The 16,058-nt window shown below is 36.6% G+C and overlaps 1 protein-coding gene across 1 annotated transcript; it reads right to left on the bottom strand.

Moving 5' to 3' along the window:
• Nucleotides 1–8,147: 8,147 nt before the first annotated feature.
• htr1b (5-hydroxytryptamine (serotonin) receptor 1B) lies at nucleotides 8,148–10,111 on the bottom strand. Its single transcript, XM_015001256.2, has one exon. It carries the CDS (start codon nucleotides 9,926–9,928, stop codon nucleotides 8,774–8,776), a length of 1,155 nt encoding a protein of 384 aa, XP_014856742.2. The 5' UTR covers nucleotides 9,929–10,111; the 3' UTR covers nucleotides 8,148–8,773.
• Between the last annotated feature and the right edge of the window lie 5,947 nt (nucleotides 10,112–16,058).

Here is a 16,058-nt window from a genome sequence, read left to right as displayed (position 1 = left end):
TGAAACCTGTCAATCATTTCGCATCCATCCTGGCATAGTAATTTTCCACAAAGAGAGATCAGTTTTATGAAAATAGCCTCAGATCAAACTTAGCTTTTTCTCTTTATAACGCTGCCAAAGCTGAGACAGGCGGAGTGAGACCACCTGGTAGATCAGAAAAGGCCCAAATCGATTCAATCGGGTTCCCCACCATCACTTCACAGGCTTGCAACATTTAGGTTTAGGTGATTACATGGACAACATGCTAAAATCATGTCAAACCAATTACTTCTAAGACATTAAATGTGTTTAGTTGAAGAAGCAACCAAAACAGGGCTTAAATTTTTCGCTTTTACTATTTACTTCATCCTCAGATGGTTTGGCATCTGCTGAAAACTTGTCTGTGTCTTGAAAGGAGAGAAAGGTGACCTGGATAAGCAGCTGAAAGTGGAAAGCAGCACGCTCGGTAAATAAACTCGTCTGCATCCTCCTCCTACTCGCTCTGTGATGATGGCTATAATTTGGAGGTGGAGGAGGTGGACGTTGTTTGGTTCGGCTGGCACCACAATTTCTATAAAGGTTTAATGGAGCTGAGAGTCTAGGAACATTTCTGAAGCCTTCCTGCTTAGCTGTTTGATTCCCCAAAGGGAAAAAGAGACAGATATTATAATTTGAGGAGTTAAAAAGTGCTTTTATTATATTCACTTTGGCTCTTTTTCTCCTTCTTCACTCTAAACGTTGCATTAATGTGAGAATAAAGTAAAATAAGAATGAAGTTGTAATAATTTGAGAGTAAAGTCTGAATAATACAAAAATAAAGTAAGAATGAAAATGTAGCAATGCAAGAATATAGTTGTAATTATACAAGAATAAAGAAGTAACAGTAAGAGAATAAAATTGCAATAAAAAAGTTGGAATACTACGAGAATACGGTCATAATAATTTACAAATAAAGTCATAACAATACCGAAATAAAGTTGTAATAATATGAGAATAAAGTCATAATAATATGAGAATAAAGTTGTAATAATATGAGAATAAAGTTGTAATAATATGAGAATAAAGTTGTAATAATATGAGAATAAAGTTGTAATAATATGAGAATAAAGTTGTAATAATATGAGAATAAAGTTGTAATAATATGAGAATAAAGTTGTAATAATATGAGAATAAAGTCATAATAATGTGAGAATAAAGTTGTAATAATATGAGAATAAAGTCATAATAATATGAGAAGAAAGTCGTAATAATATGAGAAGAAAGTCATAATAATGTGAGAATAAAGTTGTAATAATATGAGAATAAAGTCGTAATAATATGAGAATAAAGTCATAATAATGTGAGAATAAAGTTGTAATAATATGAGAATAAAGTCATAATAATATGAGAAGAACCGGTCTCGTAACTTGGCTGCTTTTTTGCTTCCAATTTAAACTTTTTATTTTTCCAACCTAACCAAAAGCAACGTATTGTTGTGTTTTTCTGCCAGTTGAGCTGTTGCAGGATGTAAAGTCGATGCCATCCTCCACTGACCTGCTTCCCGCTGACTAACTGGGGCGGTTCCAGTCGGGTCCTTCCGGGCCGGGCCGATCTCTCACAGGGCTTTGGGAGCGCAGATGTTAAGTCAATATGTCTGCCGTTATTCTGCTCATTGATCTGAGGTTTCTTGGGTTAGAGTGTTTGAAGCATGAAACGTGGTGAAGATGATGGCAGCTGGTCGACTCAAAACTTCAAACAACAGGGTGAAACATTCAGGGCCCGATTTCTAAATAAAATGCACAGATTGAGGTAATTAAGGCAATGAAAAAGTGAAGCTAATGGAGAACAACAGTCGCTCCTGTTAATGTCTGCCTCCCAACGGAAACGTAAAGTTCAGTGGGCCTGACCTTTGAGCTCAAATGTCAGCAGAAAACAACACGTCTGACTGCCAACAGTTTTTGTTCCCATTACACATCGGATTATTTGTTTGCTTTGTGGTTTGTCTGTTTACAGTCTGGACATCTACAGTTATGGGGCACCGTTTGTAAAATTACACAGTAAAATACTAACAGCAATAACTTTTTTATTTAGTCTATCAGAGAAAAAATGGGTGCCATTTTTTTATGTCATATTTTCACCAAAAATTCAAACATTTATAAATATCAGACTTCCAAACTAAATATTTAGCTTCTTAATTAAACATTTAAATCTGAGATAACCAATTAGTTTCTAAATTAAATGTTTAATTTGAAAGCTAAATATTTAGTTTCTAAACTAAACATTTAGCATTTGAATTAAATATTTAGTTTGCAATTCACATTTATAAATTCTTAGTTTATTCGGTTTATAAACAAAATATTTAGTATGTGACTTAAATATTTAGTGTGCAAGATAAATATTTAGTTCCTAACTAAATATTTATGTCATTTATAAACATTTCTTTTAAAATTTAAAATGAATATTTAGTAAATATTCAGTTAAACATGTATTTTGGTGATTTGGGTGTAAATCCACACCCCAAGCTGTGACGCCATGTTACCTCTGGAGGATTCTAGAATAAATGTATCTCCTACAAAAAGCCAAAATAAATCCTGTTTCCAGTTTTCTACGAGCCAGGTAGGAAACAAACAAGTGGAAGAAGATTCTCTGCTCAGATGAAACCAAAATAGAACTAAATTATTGGCAGACTAACACTGCAAATAATGGGAATACGCCACTTCCCATGATGCATGATGATTCCCTGATATGTAAATGACAGCAGCAGCATGAAGACCTGCAGCTGCAGCAGCAGCAGAAGCCATTTCTACAAAATGTTATTCAGGAGGACAGAAAACAAACGGAAAACACGTTTTTCAGATTTTCTGCTGTTGAATCATTTGAAAACGTGTGTCGTTTTCTTTTTGCTTTTCAATCATAAATTCCCACTGAAACACGTTGAAGTTTGCAGTTTCAAGGTGAGCAAACGCAGAAAAAAATGCAATAACTCCTTTTGCAAGGCAAGTTATTGTTGTACTGAGCCAGTTGTGGTGGAGAGTTCCTGTTGTTGAATGGAGCGGCGTATTATTAGACGTGTAGGTGAGCTGGAGGAGAAACTAATGCAAAGTGCTGTGAACCTTTAAACACTATAAGGCCGCTGAGATGCTGTAAGGAAAGAAAATAACACACACTACTGAAGGTTAGGCTTTAACACACAAGTGATAAAATGCAGGAAGCGGCTGAGCTGTCTGTGGCTGTAAAAGAGGCACTTAATAGCTTCACCTTCACTGGTATTCTAGATTAGAATCATATTAATTATGTAAACTTTAATCTATCAGTGCTTTCCAACAAAGATGTTCATAATCTGAAAAGTGTTGCAGATTGACTTAAAATGTACATTTCCATCAGAATCTATGAAGTTCGATGATGTTAGATAAAGGATTACTGAAAGTTATAACCAGATGTGGCGTTTCATTGTTTTGCAGCCGTTCTCTCCAAAGCCGTCTAATAGATGCTTACTGCGTTTACTAACCACCAAGGTCAGCTGTGATCGCCCAGCCCCGCTTCGTCATTAAGAGCAGGTGGCCTCCATTTTTCAGGTGATGAATGTTTTAAACCCTCCCTAATCAGAAAGGGTGAAACAATAAAGCTGCTAACCAAACTACATGCAATAAATTCATATTTTACAGCTTCGTCATCAATGTGTTTGGCCTCGGTAAGTGTTGTCCTTCACTAGCCGTCAGATGATCAAAATAAATAAACAAAGCGATATGATTATTGCACGATGCAATTGTTGTGTTTGAATAATCAGATAATGTGCTCTGCAGCTGCTGCTCATGAGTCATTCAGTAAATCACAAACCCTTTACTGAGCATAAAAAATGATTCGGTTTCCTCCGGATGACTCATGCGCTGGAAAATTGTCCCGCTGCTGCACGACTGAACAGCAAAGGTATCATTTCTGATAATACACATATTTATGAGTTCTCATTTTGTTTAACAAAGTTGGATATTTTCCCCAAACACCTGATGTATGGAGACCCATTCTGGCCGATTGAACTCTGGTACTACAGATGGGTACACTGCAAAAACTCAAAATCTTATCAAGTAATTTTCATCTAGTGCAAAATATCCTAGTGCACTTGAAACAAGACAAAACTAACTTTTCATCAGGATGTAAGAGAAATACTGATGAAAAAGTGCTGGTTCTGTCAGAAAATGGAAAAAATTTAACTTTTTTTGTTTTTGCAGTGTATCATCAATATGAATGTTTTTTTTTTTTATCTGAAACGTTTCAGTTTGACAAAAAAAGCAAATGTATGAGGGAGCAAATACTTTTTAACATCAGTGTAAGAATTGCCAATAAAAATCTGTTAAAAAATGAAAATTGTTCTCCGGTGTCGTCTGATTGGAACTGATAAAGTTTAAACATTTGGACAGGGTGCACTTTCTTTTTTTTTTTGGTAAATTTTCTGTAACTTGAGTTACTTCTGCACATAAACATCTATAAATAGCTCATTAAGGGAAACTTTAAGTTAGGATTTTCTCTGCTCAGTCTCTGTTTTATGTTAATCTTTTCTTGGCTTTGCTGCATTTTTAATCTGTTCTTTAAATAATAATTTGTTTTATGTCATAAAAAACTGAACATTTTGCATCATTAATCTTGTTCAGCACAAGAACATCAACACAAACAATTATTTCAGGACAATAATCTTCTCCAGTTTCTAGGGAAAATATCTTAGTACTTGAAATAAAACAAAACTGACTTACAAGTAACTTTTCAACAAGAAAAAGGAGCTTATTTTTAATAAATGATCCCTTAATATTGATTAAAAAGTGTTACATTCACTGCCAGATTATTTCATTTATAACAAGACATTTTTCTGTCATAGGTGAAATAATCTGACAATAGAACCAAAACCTTTTCATCAATATTAAGGAATTATTGACTTAAAAGAAGTTCTTATGCATTTTCTGAAGTTAGTTTTGTCTTATTTCAAGCGTAATAAGACATTTGGAATAGAAACTAGACCAAAATTACTTGGTAAGATTTTAATCTGTATTTCCTGTAACTTTAGTTGCTTCTGCACAGGGACATTTATAAATAGTTAGGATTTCTGCTTTACTTTAATATTTTCCTGGTTTTGATGCGTTCTTAATCTGGTCTTTAAATAAAAACTTGTTATACGTTATGAAAAACTGAACATTTTGCGTCATTAATCTTGTTAAACACGACATCATAACAATTATTGCAGGTCAATTCCAAATTCTGCATCTGCTGCTCCATTTTCCAGCCTTTCTGTGCAAGTCAGACTAGTTCTCTAAGGAAGAGCTTTGTTCAAATATACTCATCTTTCATGCATATTAAAATTCTCAAACAGGAGCCCATGGGGAGGGGTGTGTTTATGCGTTTGCTGACATTATGAGGGCAGAAGAGCTTTTCCCACCATCATATCTCAGTGATATCTGACAGCTGCTGATCAAATAGATGTGTGCTCCTCCCAGAGGGAGCCGAGCAGAGAAATTAGACGGACTGGAAGTCAGTGGAGAAACCAAACAGTATGAAAATGAAATCTCCTGTTTTCATTCTTCATATTTTCCCAAAGCATTTAGAGCCACAAGCCGTTGCTTAATATGATTTTGCCATCATTTTTATTATTCTGAGGGCAGTAATCTCTCATTTACAGACATTAAAAAGCTTTTATTTCACAAATTTACACCACAATATTTAGTTTTTGAATAAAGAGAAACATTTTTTCTATTGCACTTCCCTTCAGGTGGGACTCTGCAGCTGCAAGGTTTTACATACAGGTTCACACATGCTCAGTAAAACAGGAGGCTGTTTGTTCAGCAGAATTGAAGTCATCATGGCACTCAGCTTGGCAAATATCAGATGAAGTGTTTTTTTTTGTTTGACATCGATTTTATGTGAATGTTTTCCTGCTGCAGGGTGCAGCCTGCAGGCGTTTGGTTCTGTTATTTTTCTCCGTTTTCTAACCAGATGATCATTGAGTGCAGCAGAAAAGCAGGCTGTGATTGTGATCAAAACAAACGCAAACCTTTGGATTACTTTAACGATGACATTTACAGGATGTTTTCAGGTTTGAAAGGCATCAACCAATCTGAAAAACATCAAAATAGACCAGACTTTCCTGTGATTAGCACCAATCAATGGTCAATATCTCAAATAAAATGTTCATTCGGCATCAATCAGCAGCATGTTCTGTTGTGCAGCTTGTTGAATTTCATAAATAAAAATGTTTTAAAGGTTATCAATACATTTTGAGATGCATGAAAGTGGGCAGTTTTGGATTACACTCAGATTAAAAATATATCAAAATCAGCTAAGCAGACTTTGAGGAAAGCTGGATCTGGGTTGATTGATGCATTTCTTGAGACACTGAGCATTATTAGAACATTTAATTAAAATAAATCTGTTTTATTGAGCCAAAAAACACAGAAAAGGCATCAATCAATGTGAAAAATACCAAAATCGACCAGTTTTTCCTGCTGGTTTATCCAATCAATGGTCAATGTGTGAAATAAAATGTTCATTCAGCAACCAATCAACAGCATGTAGACGTATGCACCTCATTGAGTTTGATAAATAAATAACATTAGAGTTCCCACTATTTTTAAAGCACAATTTAAAAAAATAAATGTTCATCTGAGCTGATGAATCCTGTTAGTGTGGAGGAACAGACTGACTGATGACAGATCTTTGTTTGAACATTTAATTAAAATAAACCGCAGAAAGTCACAGAATGTTCCTGATCTGGGCTGATAACTGGAACCAGAACCAGAACCGGAACCGGAACCGGAACCAGAACCAGAACCTGAACCTGAACCGGAACCGGAACCGGAACCGGAACCAGAACCTGAACCGGAACCAGAACCTGAACCTGAACCGGAACCAGAACCAGAACCAGAACCTGAACCAGAACCAGAACCTGAACCTGAACCGGAACCGGAACCAGAACCTGAACCTGAACCGGAACCGGAACCAGAACCTGAACCAGAACCAGAACCTGAACCTGAACCGGAACCGGAACCAGAACCAGAACCAGAACCTGAACCTGAACCGGAACCAGAACCTGAACCTGAACCGGAACCGGAACCGGAACCAGAACCTGAACCAGAACCAGAACCTGAACCTGAACCGGAACCGGAACCGGAACCAGAACCTGAACCAGAACCGGAACCGGAACCAGAACCAGAACCGGAACCAGAACCAGAACCTGAACCGGAACCAGAACCTGAACCTGAACCAGAACCGGAACCAGAACCGTTCCCTTCTGATCCATATTCACACACTGATGAAAATAGTGACTCATTCCAGAAAAGCAACTTTCAGTTCCATTATCTTCTTTAAAATCTGCTCAAATTCATGATAGATCAAAATAGATTATCCTACATTTTATTATATGGCTGCAAATTATAAGAATTCTTTTTCCCTCTTTGTGATTCACATTATATTTCTATTCCTCTTGTAACTAAACCTGTACAAGGTCATAAATACCGAAGTGGCTCCTTTGCCATTTCATCCCTTTGTAGTCTTGGAAATGTGCTGCACATTTTCATCCACAAACCACAAAGTAATTATTTTATGTTGCACACGTTTACTGTGTTGTGGAAACATGATAATATGACTCCAATAAAGGTAGCAGGAGGTTTCATAGGGGTCATAATGTGTCATTTTTTCCAATCCCTTCCTTCATAATGTATCCGCCTGCTGCCATTTCCTCCCTTCCTTCTTCCATTTCATAAACAGTTTCATATCCATGTCCCTCAAACACTGGGAATGAGTCTATTCTTGGCTGTAGTTTATTATTTTCATTATTTAAAGTGACAAAAGGTTATAAAATTGACAAAATTCCTTGTGTAAGTTAATCGTTTGTCAATTCTTCTCCATTCTACGGAAGAGAATTAGGGCCACTGGAAAAAACAAATCTGATTTAAATCTCAGAATTCTGACAGTTTTTCTCAGAAGTCTGACTTTAATCTTCTGAAGCCAAAAGTCAAAATTCTATTAAAAAAAATCTAAATTCCACACCAAAATTTGGAGGAAAAAGTCAAAATCTTTAGATTAAAGTCAAAATTCTGAGATTTAAGTCAAACTTCTGTCAGAATTCTGAGAAAATTTTAAAAATTCTAAGAAAAAACATCAAATTTATGACAAAAAAGCCAAAATTTTGAGGTTAAAATCAGAACTTTGAGATCAATTTTGTCAAAATTCTGAGGAAAAAAGTTGGAATTCTGAGAAAGAAAATCAAAGTTCTGACATAAAAGTCTAAATTTTTTGATGAAAGTCAAAATCTTAAATTAAACTCAGAATTCTAAGATTAAGGTCCAAATTCAACATCTAAATGCTGAGAAAACAGTCAATTCCTTTTTTAGTTCCCCTGATCCTCTTTCTTGCTATTCCCAATATTTTAATATATAATATGACCCCTTATGACCTCAAGTGACTTCCTGCTTGTAGATATTTTTACTGCATTCATGCATTTCCACACAAAAATAAACAACAAAATAAATAAATAAATTCTGTAGCAGAAAGAAAACAATTGAGGTCTGAAATGGCAAAATGGTGAAATAATCAGCAAATAATCAAAATAAATAGAATTGGATTGGCCCTATGGAATTTTATTGAATTACTTGAAGCTTTTTTGAATGACGTGTTATCTCCATGAATCATCAGAATATTGAATTACTCCGAAAAATAAACGTATCCGTCATGCCATGTCAGTTTACAGGTATGAAACGAAACAGTTAGGACGAAATGGCAAGAAAGGTTTTGTTTTTTATACATATTAAACAAACATTTAGTTTGGAGGATCAGTTCAGGACCTGCAGCATCTGAAGCGCACTAGTTTCTGGAAAGCCTTCTTGAAATCCTCGTTGGACATGGTGTAAATGATCGGGTTAATCAGAGAGTTCAGGTATCCCAGCCAGGTGAAGAAGTCGAACAGCTCGGGGTTCAAACATGTCTCACATGTGGCCACCAGCAGCGTGTAAATGAAAAACGGAAGCCAGCAGACGATGTACGCGCCGAGGATGATCCCCAGAGTCTTGGTCGCTTTTCTTTCCCTGGCCGCGGAGATGCGCTTTTTCTCCAAAAGCGCGTCGGACACCGTGACTTTCACCTGGTTCTCGCTGGTCGACGACCCGGTGTCGCTGGACGGAGTGTCGTGCCTCGCGTACTGCAGCGAAGTCGTGGACGCCACGGATCCGGGAGAGTTGGTGACCAGGTGCGCAGAGGTCAGTCTCTTCCCGACCTTTTTTGGAGACTGTTTCAGAATGCGCTTCCGGGCCTCCACGTAAATCCTCCCGTACAGCACGATGAGCAGCAGGGTGGGGATGTAAAACGCCCCGAAGGTGGAGTAGATGGTGTAAAAGATGTGGTCCGTGTTGACGCTGCAGCTGGTCAGCTCCTCCGCCTTGACCTGCCTCCAGAAGAGAGGCGGCAAGGAGATGGAGATGGCGATGACCCAGGCGGTGGCCACCATCCCGGCCGCGCGTCCCGGGGTGCGCTTCTTGGAGTACTCCACCGCATCCGTGATGGCCCAGTACCTATCCAGCGCAATTACGCACAGATGCAGGATGGACGCGGTGCAGCAGGTTATGTCGGAGGAGAGCCAGATGTCGCAGACGATCTGGCCGAGCGTCCAGCTGTGGATGACCGTGTACAGGACGCAGATGGGCATCACCAGGATGGACACCAGGAGGTCGGTGACCGCCAGCGACGCGATCAGAAAGTTCGCCGGAGTTTGCAGCTTCTTCGACTGGGAAATGGTTGCGATGACGAAGGCGTTGGAGAGCGTGGTGGCGAGCGTGATGAGCGACAGGACGGCCGCCAGAGAGATCTGATAGGCGAGGCTCTCTGCGCTCTCAGGTAGGAGAGAAATGAAGCTGTCATTGGAGGCGTTCACCGGCTGAGTCGGTTCCAAAAGCTCCATCACTTCTTCCACTTTTACTTCACCCACTGATGCGGCCATCCGGTCAGAGAAACATAGAAACTCGTCTTCATTGTTTCTTTTTTATTCGTATTCGGCTGGAAAAATGTAGAACCAGAAGTCCATACATCTTTTCCATTATTAATTAAGAAATTAATTATTATTATTATTATTATATATAGTTTTTAATCCACAAAGTCAATTTCTAACTGCGATCGCGCTGAAAGAGACAGAAAATGTTGGAGATTAAATGTCGATCCGGATGTTTTAACATCTGGGAGGAAGTCGCAGTCGATCCGCATGAAGGCCAGATGTTTTCCAGAGTTGTGGCTCCTTGGGCCCCTTGTGGCTGAATGGAGATCCGAGCTGATGACTCGTTTTATACTCTGACATCAAACAAGCGCAACTGATCACAACCTGTTTCTCTCTCTCTCTGGAGGAGAAGGATCTCCGCTGGGTCATAGCGCCCACGGTTTCCATCTGGATACAGTTCACCAGTCAAGAAAATAACATTCCTCTGACATGAGTTCTTCAGCATATTTGAATGTTCAGGAGATAGAAGAAAGGAGGAGCCAAAAATATTATATTAACATTCTAGGAATATTTCTGAGTTTGAACAGGTGATAATTTTCTATAAAATGTTTAAATTTTGGGATTAAACTCGGAAATTTTATTAGAAAAAACAAGGAGATGTCTGAGCTAGACAAGTCGAACATTTTCTAAAGAAAACTCAGAAATTTTGAGATTAATCTCAGAAATTTTATAGACAAAACAGAATTCTCTGAGTTTCAAAAGTTATAATATGTTAGAAACAAGAATTGATAAGTTATTTTGATTAATCTTTAAAAAGTGTATATTTCTAGAAAGATCTTAGAAATTTCTGATCTTGAAAAGTTGACAATTTGCACCAAAAGCCTAAGAAATTTTGAGCCTTTTCTCTGAGATTTCTAGAAAAAAAACTGGAAATTTCTGAGCTTTGAAAAGTCAAAAATATTTAGATTAACCAAAGAAATATTTAGATTAACCAAAGAAATATTCTAGAAAAAACATGGATAGAGTATTTCTGAGCAAGATATGTAGAACATTTTCCAGAAAAATCTGAAATTTTGAGATTTTCTAGAAAAAATTAATGTACAAATCTTCAAAAGTCAAAAAACTGCTAGAAAAAAAATCTCAGAATTTCTTTTTTTAATTATTATTAATCTTGAAAATCCTAGAAAGTTCCAGAAAATACTAGGAGATTTCAATGGTTGAAAAGTTGAACATTTGCACCAGAAATTTTTAGATTGATCTCAGAAATTTCTTGAAAAACCTGGAAATTTTTGAGTTTGAAAAGAACTCAGCTCAAAAAGTGCAGTGCAGCTTTTATATCTGCACAAGAAAAATGTGTCAATATTATATTTCTGCCATTTCTACTCATATAATTGATGATTCATTTGTTTGATTATTTAGCACATAAATGTGATTAGAAGCCACATCTGTGCATCGATCCAGTCTGAAAGTTTAATTCCAGTTGTTTCTTACACAATGAGATGAAAAGTGACATTATTTTTACAAAGTCAGGGATTTACATCCACTCTTCAACAACAGTAGTGTTTACATTTCAGTTTCTGGCCTTTATTTGCTCTATTTTTCTGGGTAAGACTTTGTTTTATTGCAGTGTGGAAAGAAACATTCACAGCTGCTGATCTGTTGCCAGTGTTGGCACGTCGGATGTGTGAAAGGAGCCGTCATTAACGTTGGCACTGGGTCACCAGCAGAAACACACCAGGCTGTGAACCTCCTGCTCTGATCAGCGCTCACATCGAGGCGTAACCAGATTCTCTTCCACCAACACTAAAACATCCTTCTTTTAATTAATCCTTTTGTTGCTACTGAGTGACTATAGATGAATATTTCACAATTATGTATAAAAAAGATGCTAAATAATCAAACTACGACAAGTTTTAATGTCTTTTTGGGGTTTATGTAACAGCTTTAATCCTCATGCATGAGTTACGCGGCGGCTGATGTTCTGTGTCAAAGTCTTGCAGAGAGCAACACCAAACCTTCCTGTAAGTTCATGATTGTACTCCTCGGCTGAGCCTGAGCGTCTGGCTCATCCGATGCACGCTCACTGACACACACTGACATGCCTGCTACGTTTTGTTTTCTGCTGCAGACACGAGCCCGTCACAGCAGGATAAAACACAATAAATACACAAAAAAACTCAAAATTACAGGAAAAACTCCCACGGCTGGAAATAACAATAGCACTGATGCTTTCATCTTTATGTTTGTTTGACTAGAAAAAAATATATTTTAGTTCCCCCTGGTGGAAGAAGGGGCAGGTTGATGGATTTTTTTACATTATCAAGGAAACTTGGATACATGTCTATTAAATGGCAGTTCTTTTTTTTTTTTACATCTTTTTCAGTTGATTGATTGATTGATTGATTGATTGATTGATTGATTGATTGATTGATTGATTGATTGATTGATTGATTGATTGATTGATTGATTGATTGATTGATTGATTGAATGTTACTACTGGTGGAAATGACAAAGAAGACAACAGGAAGTAGTCAGAGGATGTTTTTAATGACTTATCGGGTGAACAATCAAATCTTACCCAATCTTGATTTTAATTACATTTCTAATTTAACAGAAACAGTAATTGCGAAATTGTGTTTTTTAAACAGTAGCAGGAATATTTACAAAGTTTTGCAGACATTTGTAATGGAAATGCAACCAATGACAATGTGATTGTGTTTCATACTCTCAAGATTTGTAGGCTATGATTCTCTGAAATGTAATTATATTTAAAATATTTATAGTTGAAGGAAATACAAGTGGCTTCTGTGGTCGTTTTCTGATTGAAAAGTTTCAGTGTGACCCACTTTGACAGCAGCAGCAGCAGCATGTGCCACTTTCAGAGGCTGTTGTGTTATCTGCCCTCATCTCCAAACACAGGGCAGAGCAGCGCGGCGCAGTAGACAGAGACCTCCAGTCTTACTCTGACCCCAAACTCCTATTTTTAGTCATTTAATAAGGGATCCAGAGAGCCTTTACATTTATAGTGTGCACTACATGAAGCTGCTGGTTCACATCATCAGTAAGAATCGTTCAAAAATGTGAGAACTTTGGCGCTAGTTTTTGTTCCAAAGCCTTTTGGGTTTCGGTGACATACTGTTTTCTGACTGGGTTAGAACAAAGGTCAAGTTTTACCTGAGGTATATCCTAAAGAGCTAAGATATGTTGGAAGATACAAATAGTTTGTCAGATTAAAAGTACATTTGAAAATAATAACCTTTAAGCAGCTAAACGACATGACAAACTCAGAAGAAAATGCTAATGTCCTAAAAGCAGAGCTAATTTTTCATCTAGCATTTCAGCTAATTTTGAAAATATTTTCATATAATTTCATTCATCAATTAAATTGGTTCTCAAAGGTTTTTATTTGAATTAATGTCAAACGATTAAACGATTAATCCTTTAATCCTTAATCCTTAATCGTTTAAGGATTAGCTCCCGGTAGCGCTTTTGCTAACTTTCAAAATGTTTAGCATACTTAGCTATTCCTAAACACGAGCGTAATAATTTACCTGGTTGTTTTTGTAAACTTTCAGTTGGATAAAATTTGATGACTTAGCTTTGGTATTGGCTGTTAGAAATTCTTCAAGTAGTTCATATTTATGCTTTTGTTTTGAAGTCACTGAAGAATGTAGTTTTTGGAAAAAACTTTATTTCAAACAAAACACATACAGGAACAAAATAACATAAAAACATAGATACTATATTTAAGGTTATCATAAAACATGTAATGTCAAAATTAAATTGGTTCTCAGGGGGTTTGTTTAAATTAAAGTTAGTGGTTTAGGATTAGCCTCCACTAGCTCTTTTGCTAACTTTGAAAATATTAGTATAATTAGCTTTCCCAATTCTAAACCAATCATTTACTTGGTTGTCTTTTTAACTTTTAGTTGTCTAAAGTTTGATGTCTATGTTGAAGTTTTGGTATTGACTGGGAAATTATTTGACTTGAAGTTAGCATTTCAGGATTAGCTTCAGCTAAATACTGTGCAGGTGTAGACCTTTAGCATTAGCAGAACTAATGTTTATGATAGCACTACTAGGTTAGCGCAACTAATATTTTAGTTGACGGTGCCCACTACTGTTAAAGATAATCAAATTGTTTATTGTCATGCTGTGTGCATTTGAGGAGGAGATAAGACTGCCACTAAAAAATTTCAAAGGTTTACATCTGAGGGAGGAGACTGACTATCAAGGACTCAAGGATGTGAAAACCAAAAGAGGAAAAGCCTATCCAAGGGAAATAAATGCAAATGCACAAGAAACATGGGAATAAACTAAAATAAACTAAAAAAGAAAAACTAAACATAAACGAATCGGACAGTCTGGCAACACATTAGTAACAATAATGAAACGGAGAAATAAATAGAATACTGCAAAACATAGAGCAGAAAAATCACATGGAAATTATGAAAACAAAGATAAAAGGAATTCAACCTCAAACACTGCAGGGTCCTGACGATAATGACAGTTAAAAAATCCCTGTACCAACAGATGGTAAATTATATAGTTTTGAATAATCCAGACTGATGGAGGAACAGCAATCTCAGCAGATGGAAAATAACACAAAAAAACAATATCATGTACATACTGTACCATTAACTGTGTGGGTGAGTGTCTGCAGAGAAGCCTGTCTGTGTTTTCCTTCTGCACAATGGATAAGATTATTACCTTTATTTATTAGTTTTATTCTGCTGCTGCAACTAATGGTCATTATTTTAGTAACTGATTAATCTAAGGATTATTCTGATGATTAATCTGATCAAAGAAAATGGACACATTCTACAGATTTGTTTTATTTAACTACATAAGCCTAAACAAAACATTTCCATTTTTATAAGAAAATAAACATACACAGTTTGTTTATTGCATTTTATTGTTTAAATACATTAACATACTGTTCCTCTAGTGAATTTGAAGCAGGTGGAGCTAAAGCTAGGCTACCTGAGGAGTTTGGGGTAAAATATATTTACTGACAAAGATGTTAGTTTTTATCCTAAATGGAAAATTAGTAATGACTTGTTGGTTGAAGAAAGGTGAGATAGACGCAGTGGATCTAGGTAGTAGAGAAAACGATGGTTTAATGAGGAATATTTTTTTCCTCCACACACAAGCTGTTTATGTCGGCGGTTAGCAAATTATGCTAGTCCACAAAATAGAGAGCAAAAGTTGTTAGAAAACACAAGTCAGTTGTTCAGCAATAATTTAATACTTTTTTTTTTAAATAGTATCATGTGTCAAGGATTTATTACCTGACTGATGTAAATATAATCACAATACTTTGATCTTTTTGAATTCTCCAACTAAAAATTAACCAAAGCATGAAAAAACTAAAACTACAACTAATAAAAACTAAAATAAAACTGAACAATATTTAAATAAAAATAACTAATAAAAACTAGCAAACACACTAAAACTCTAAGTTAAAGCAAAATTAATTAGACAAACAAAAAGTCACAACAAATTAAAACTGAACTGCAATAAAAAAACCACCTAAAAGAGTTAAAAGCTCAAAAGTAAAGACATACAGACAAAATCTGGCTAATGCTGCTCAGAAGATCAAATAATCAGACTAAAATTTTCAAATGCAGACTCTATCTTGTTTGCTCAAATCAAAGTTAACAAAACCGCTAAAACCAAGTTTATTTATTGTGGTCACCTCTTTCTGTCTGCACCAATCGACAGCTGTAGAAGCTAAAGCAAATAGGGCAGAGCGAAAATCAGGACAGATCCCATGTCATTGCAAGATTTCACCCTCCCCTTCCTCCCGAAACCCTCGCTGCGGGGAACGGCTCCTTCTTATCCATGTGCTTATGAGATGAGACATGGGAGAAATGACCAAGCTGAGCAGCTAGGTCAGCCTCGTTTGGAGTCTGGGACCTGGAGGTCTACCAACAGCTGCGCACTTAAATCTGGAGTCTGCTTTAGCACAATCTGCTTCACGCCTACCATCGCAGTACCTGACAAGCATCTCAAGGCTTCAGATGGGGATTCACAAACGTGCCTGACAGTAAAAAATACATAAATAACAAATTATATGCTAATATGGAGCCCTGCAAAAGATCCTGCCCCTTCCTCCCTGCTGGAGGGCAAAAAGCTC

Source organism: Poecilia mexicana, unplaced genomic scaffold (assembly GCF_051168715.1).
Source record: "Poecilia mexicana isolate PSO_F unplaced genomic scaffold, ASM5116871v1 scaffold_22, whole genome shotgun sequence".
NCBI lineage: Eukaryota > Metazoa > Chordata > Actinopteri > Cyprinodontiformes > Poeciliidae > Poecilia > Poecilia mexicana.
The sequence above is the reverse complement of the archived record's forward strand: the minus strand, read 5'-3'. Positions and strand labels throughout refer to the sequence as shown.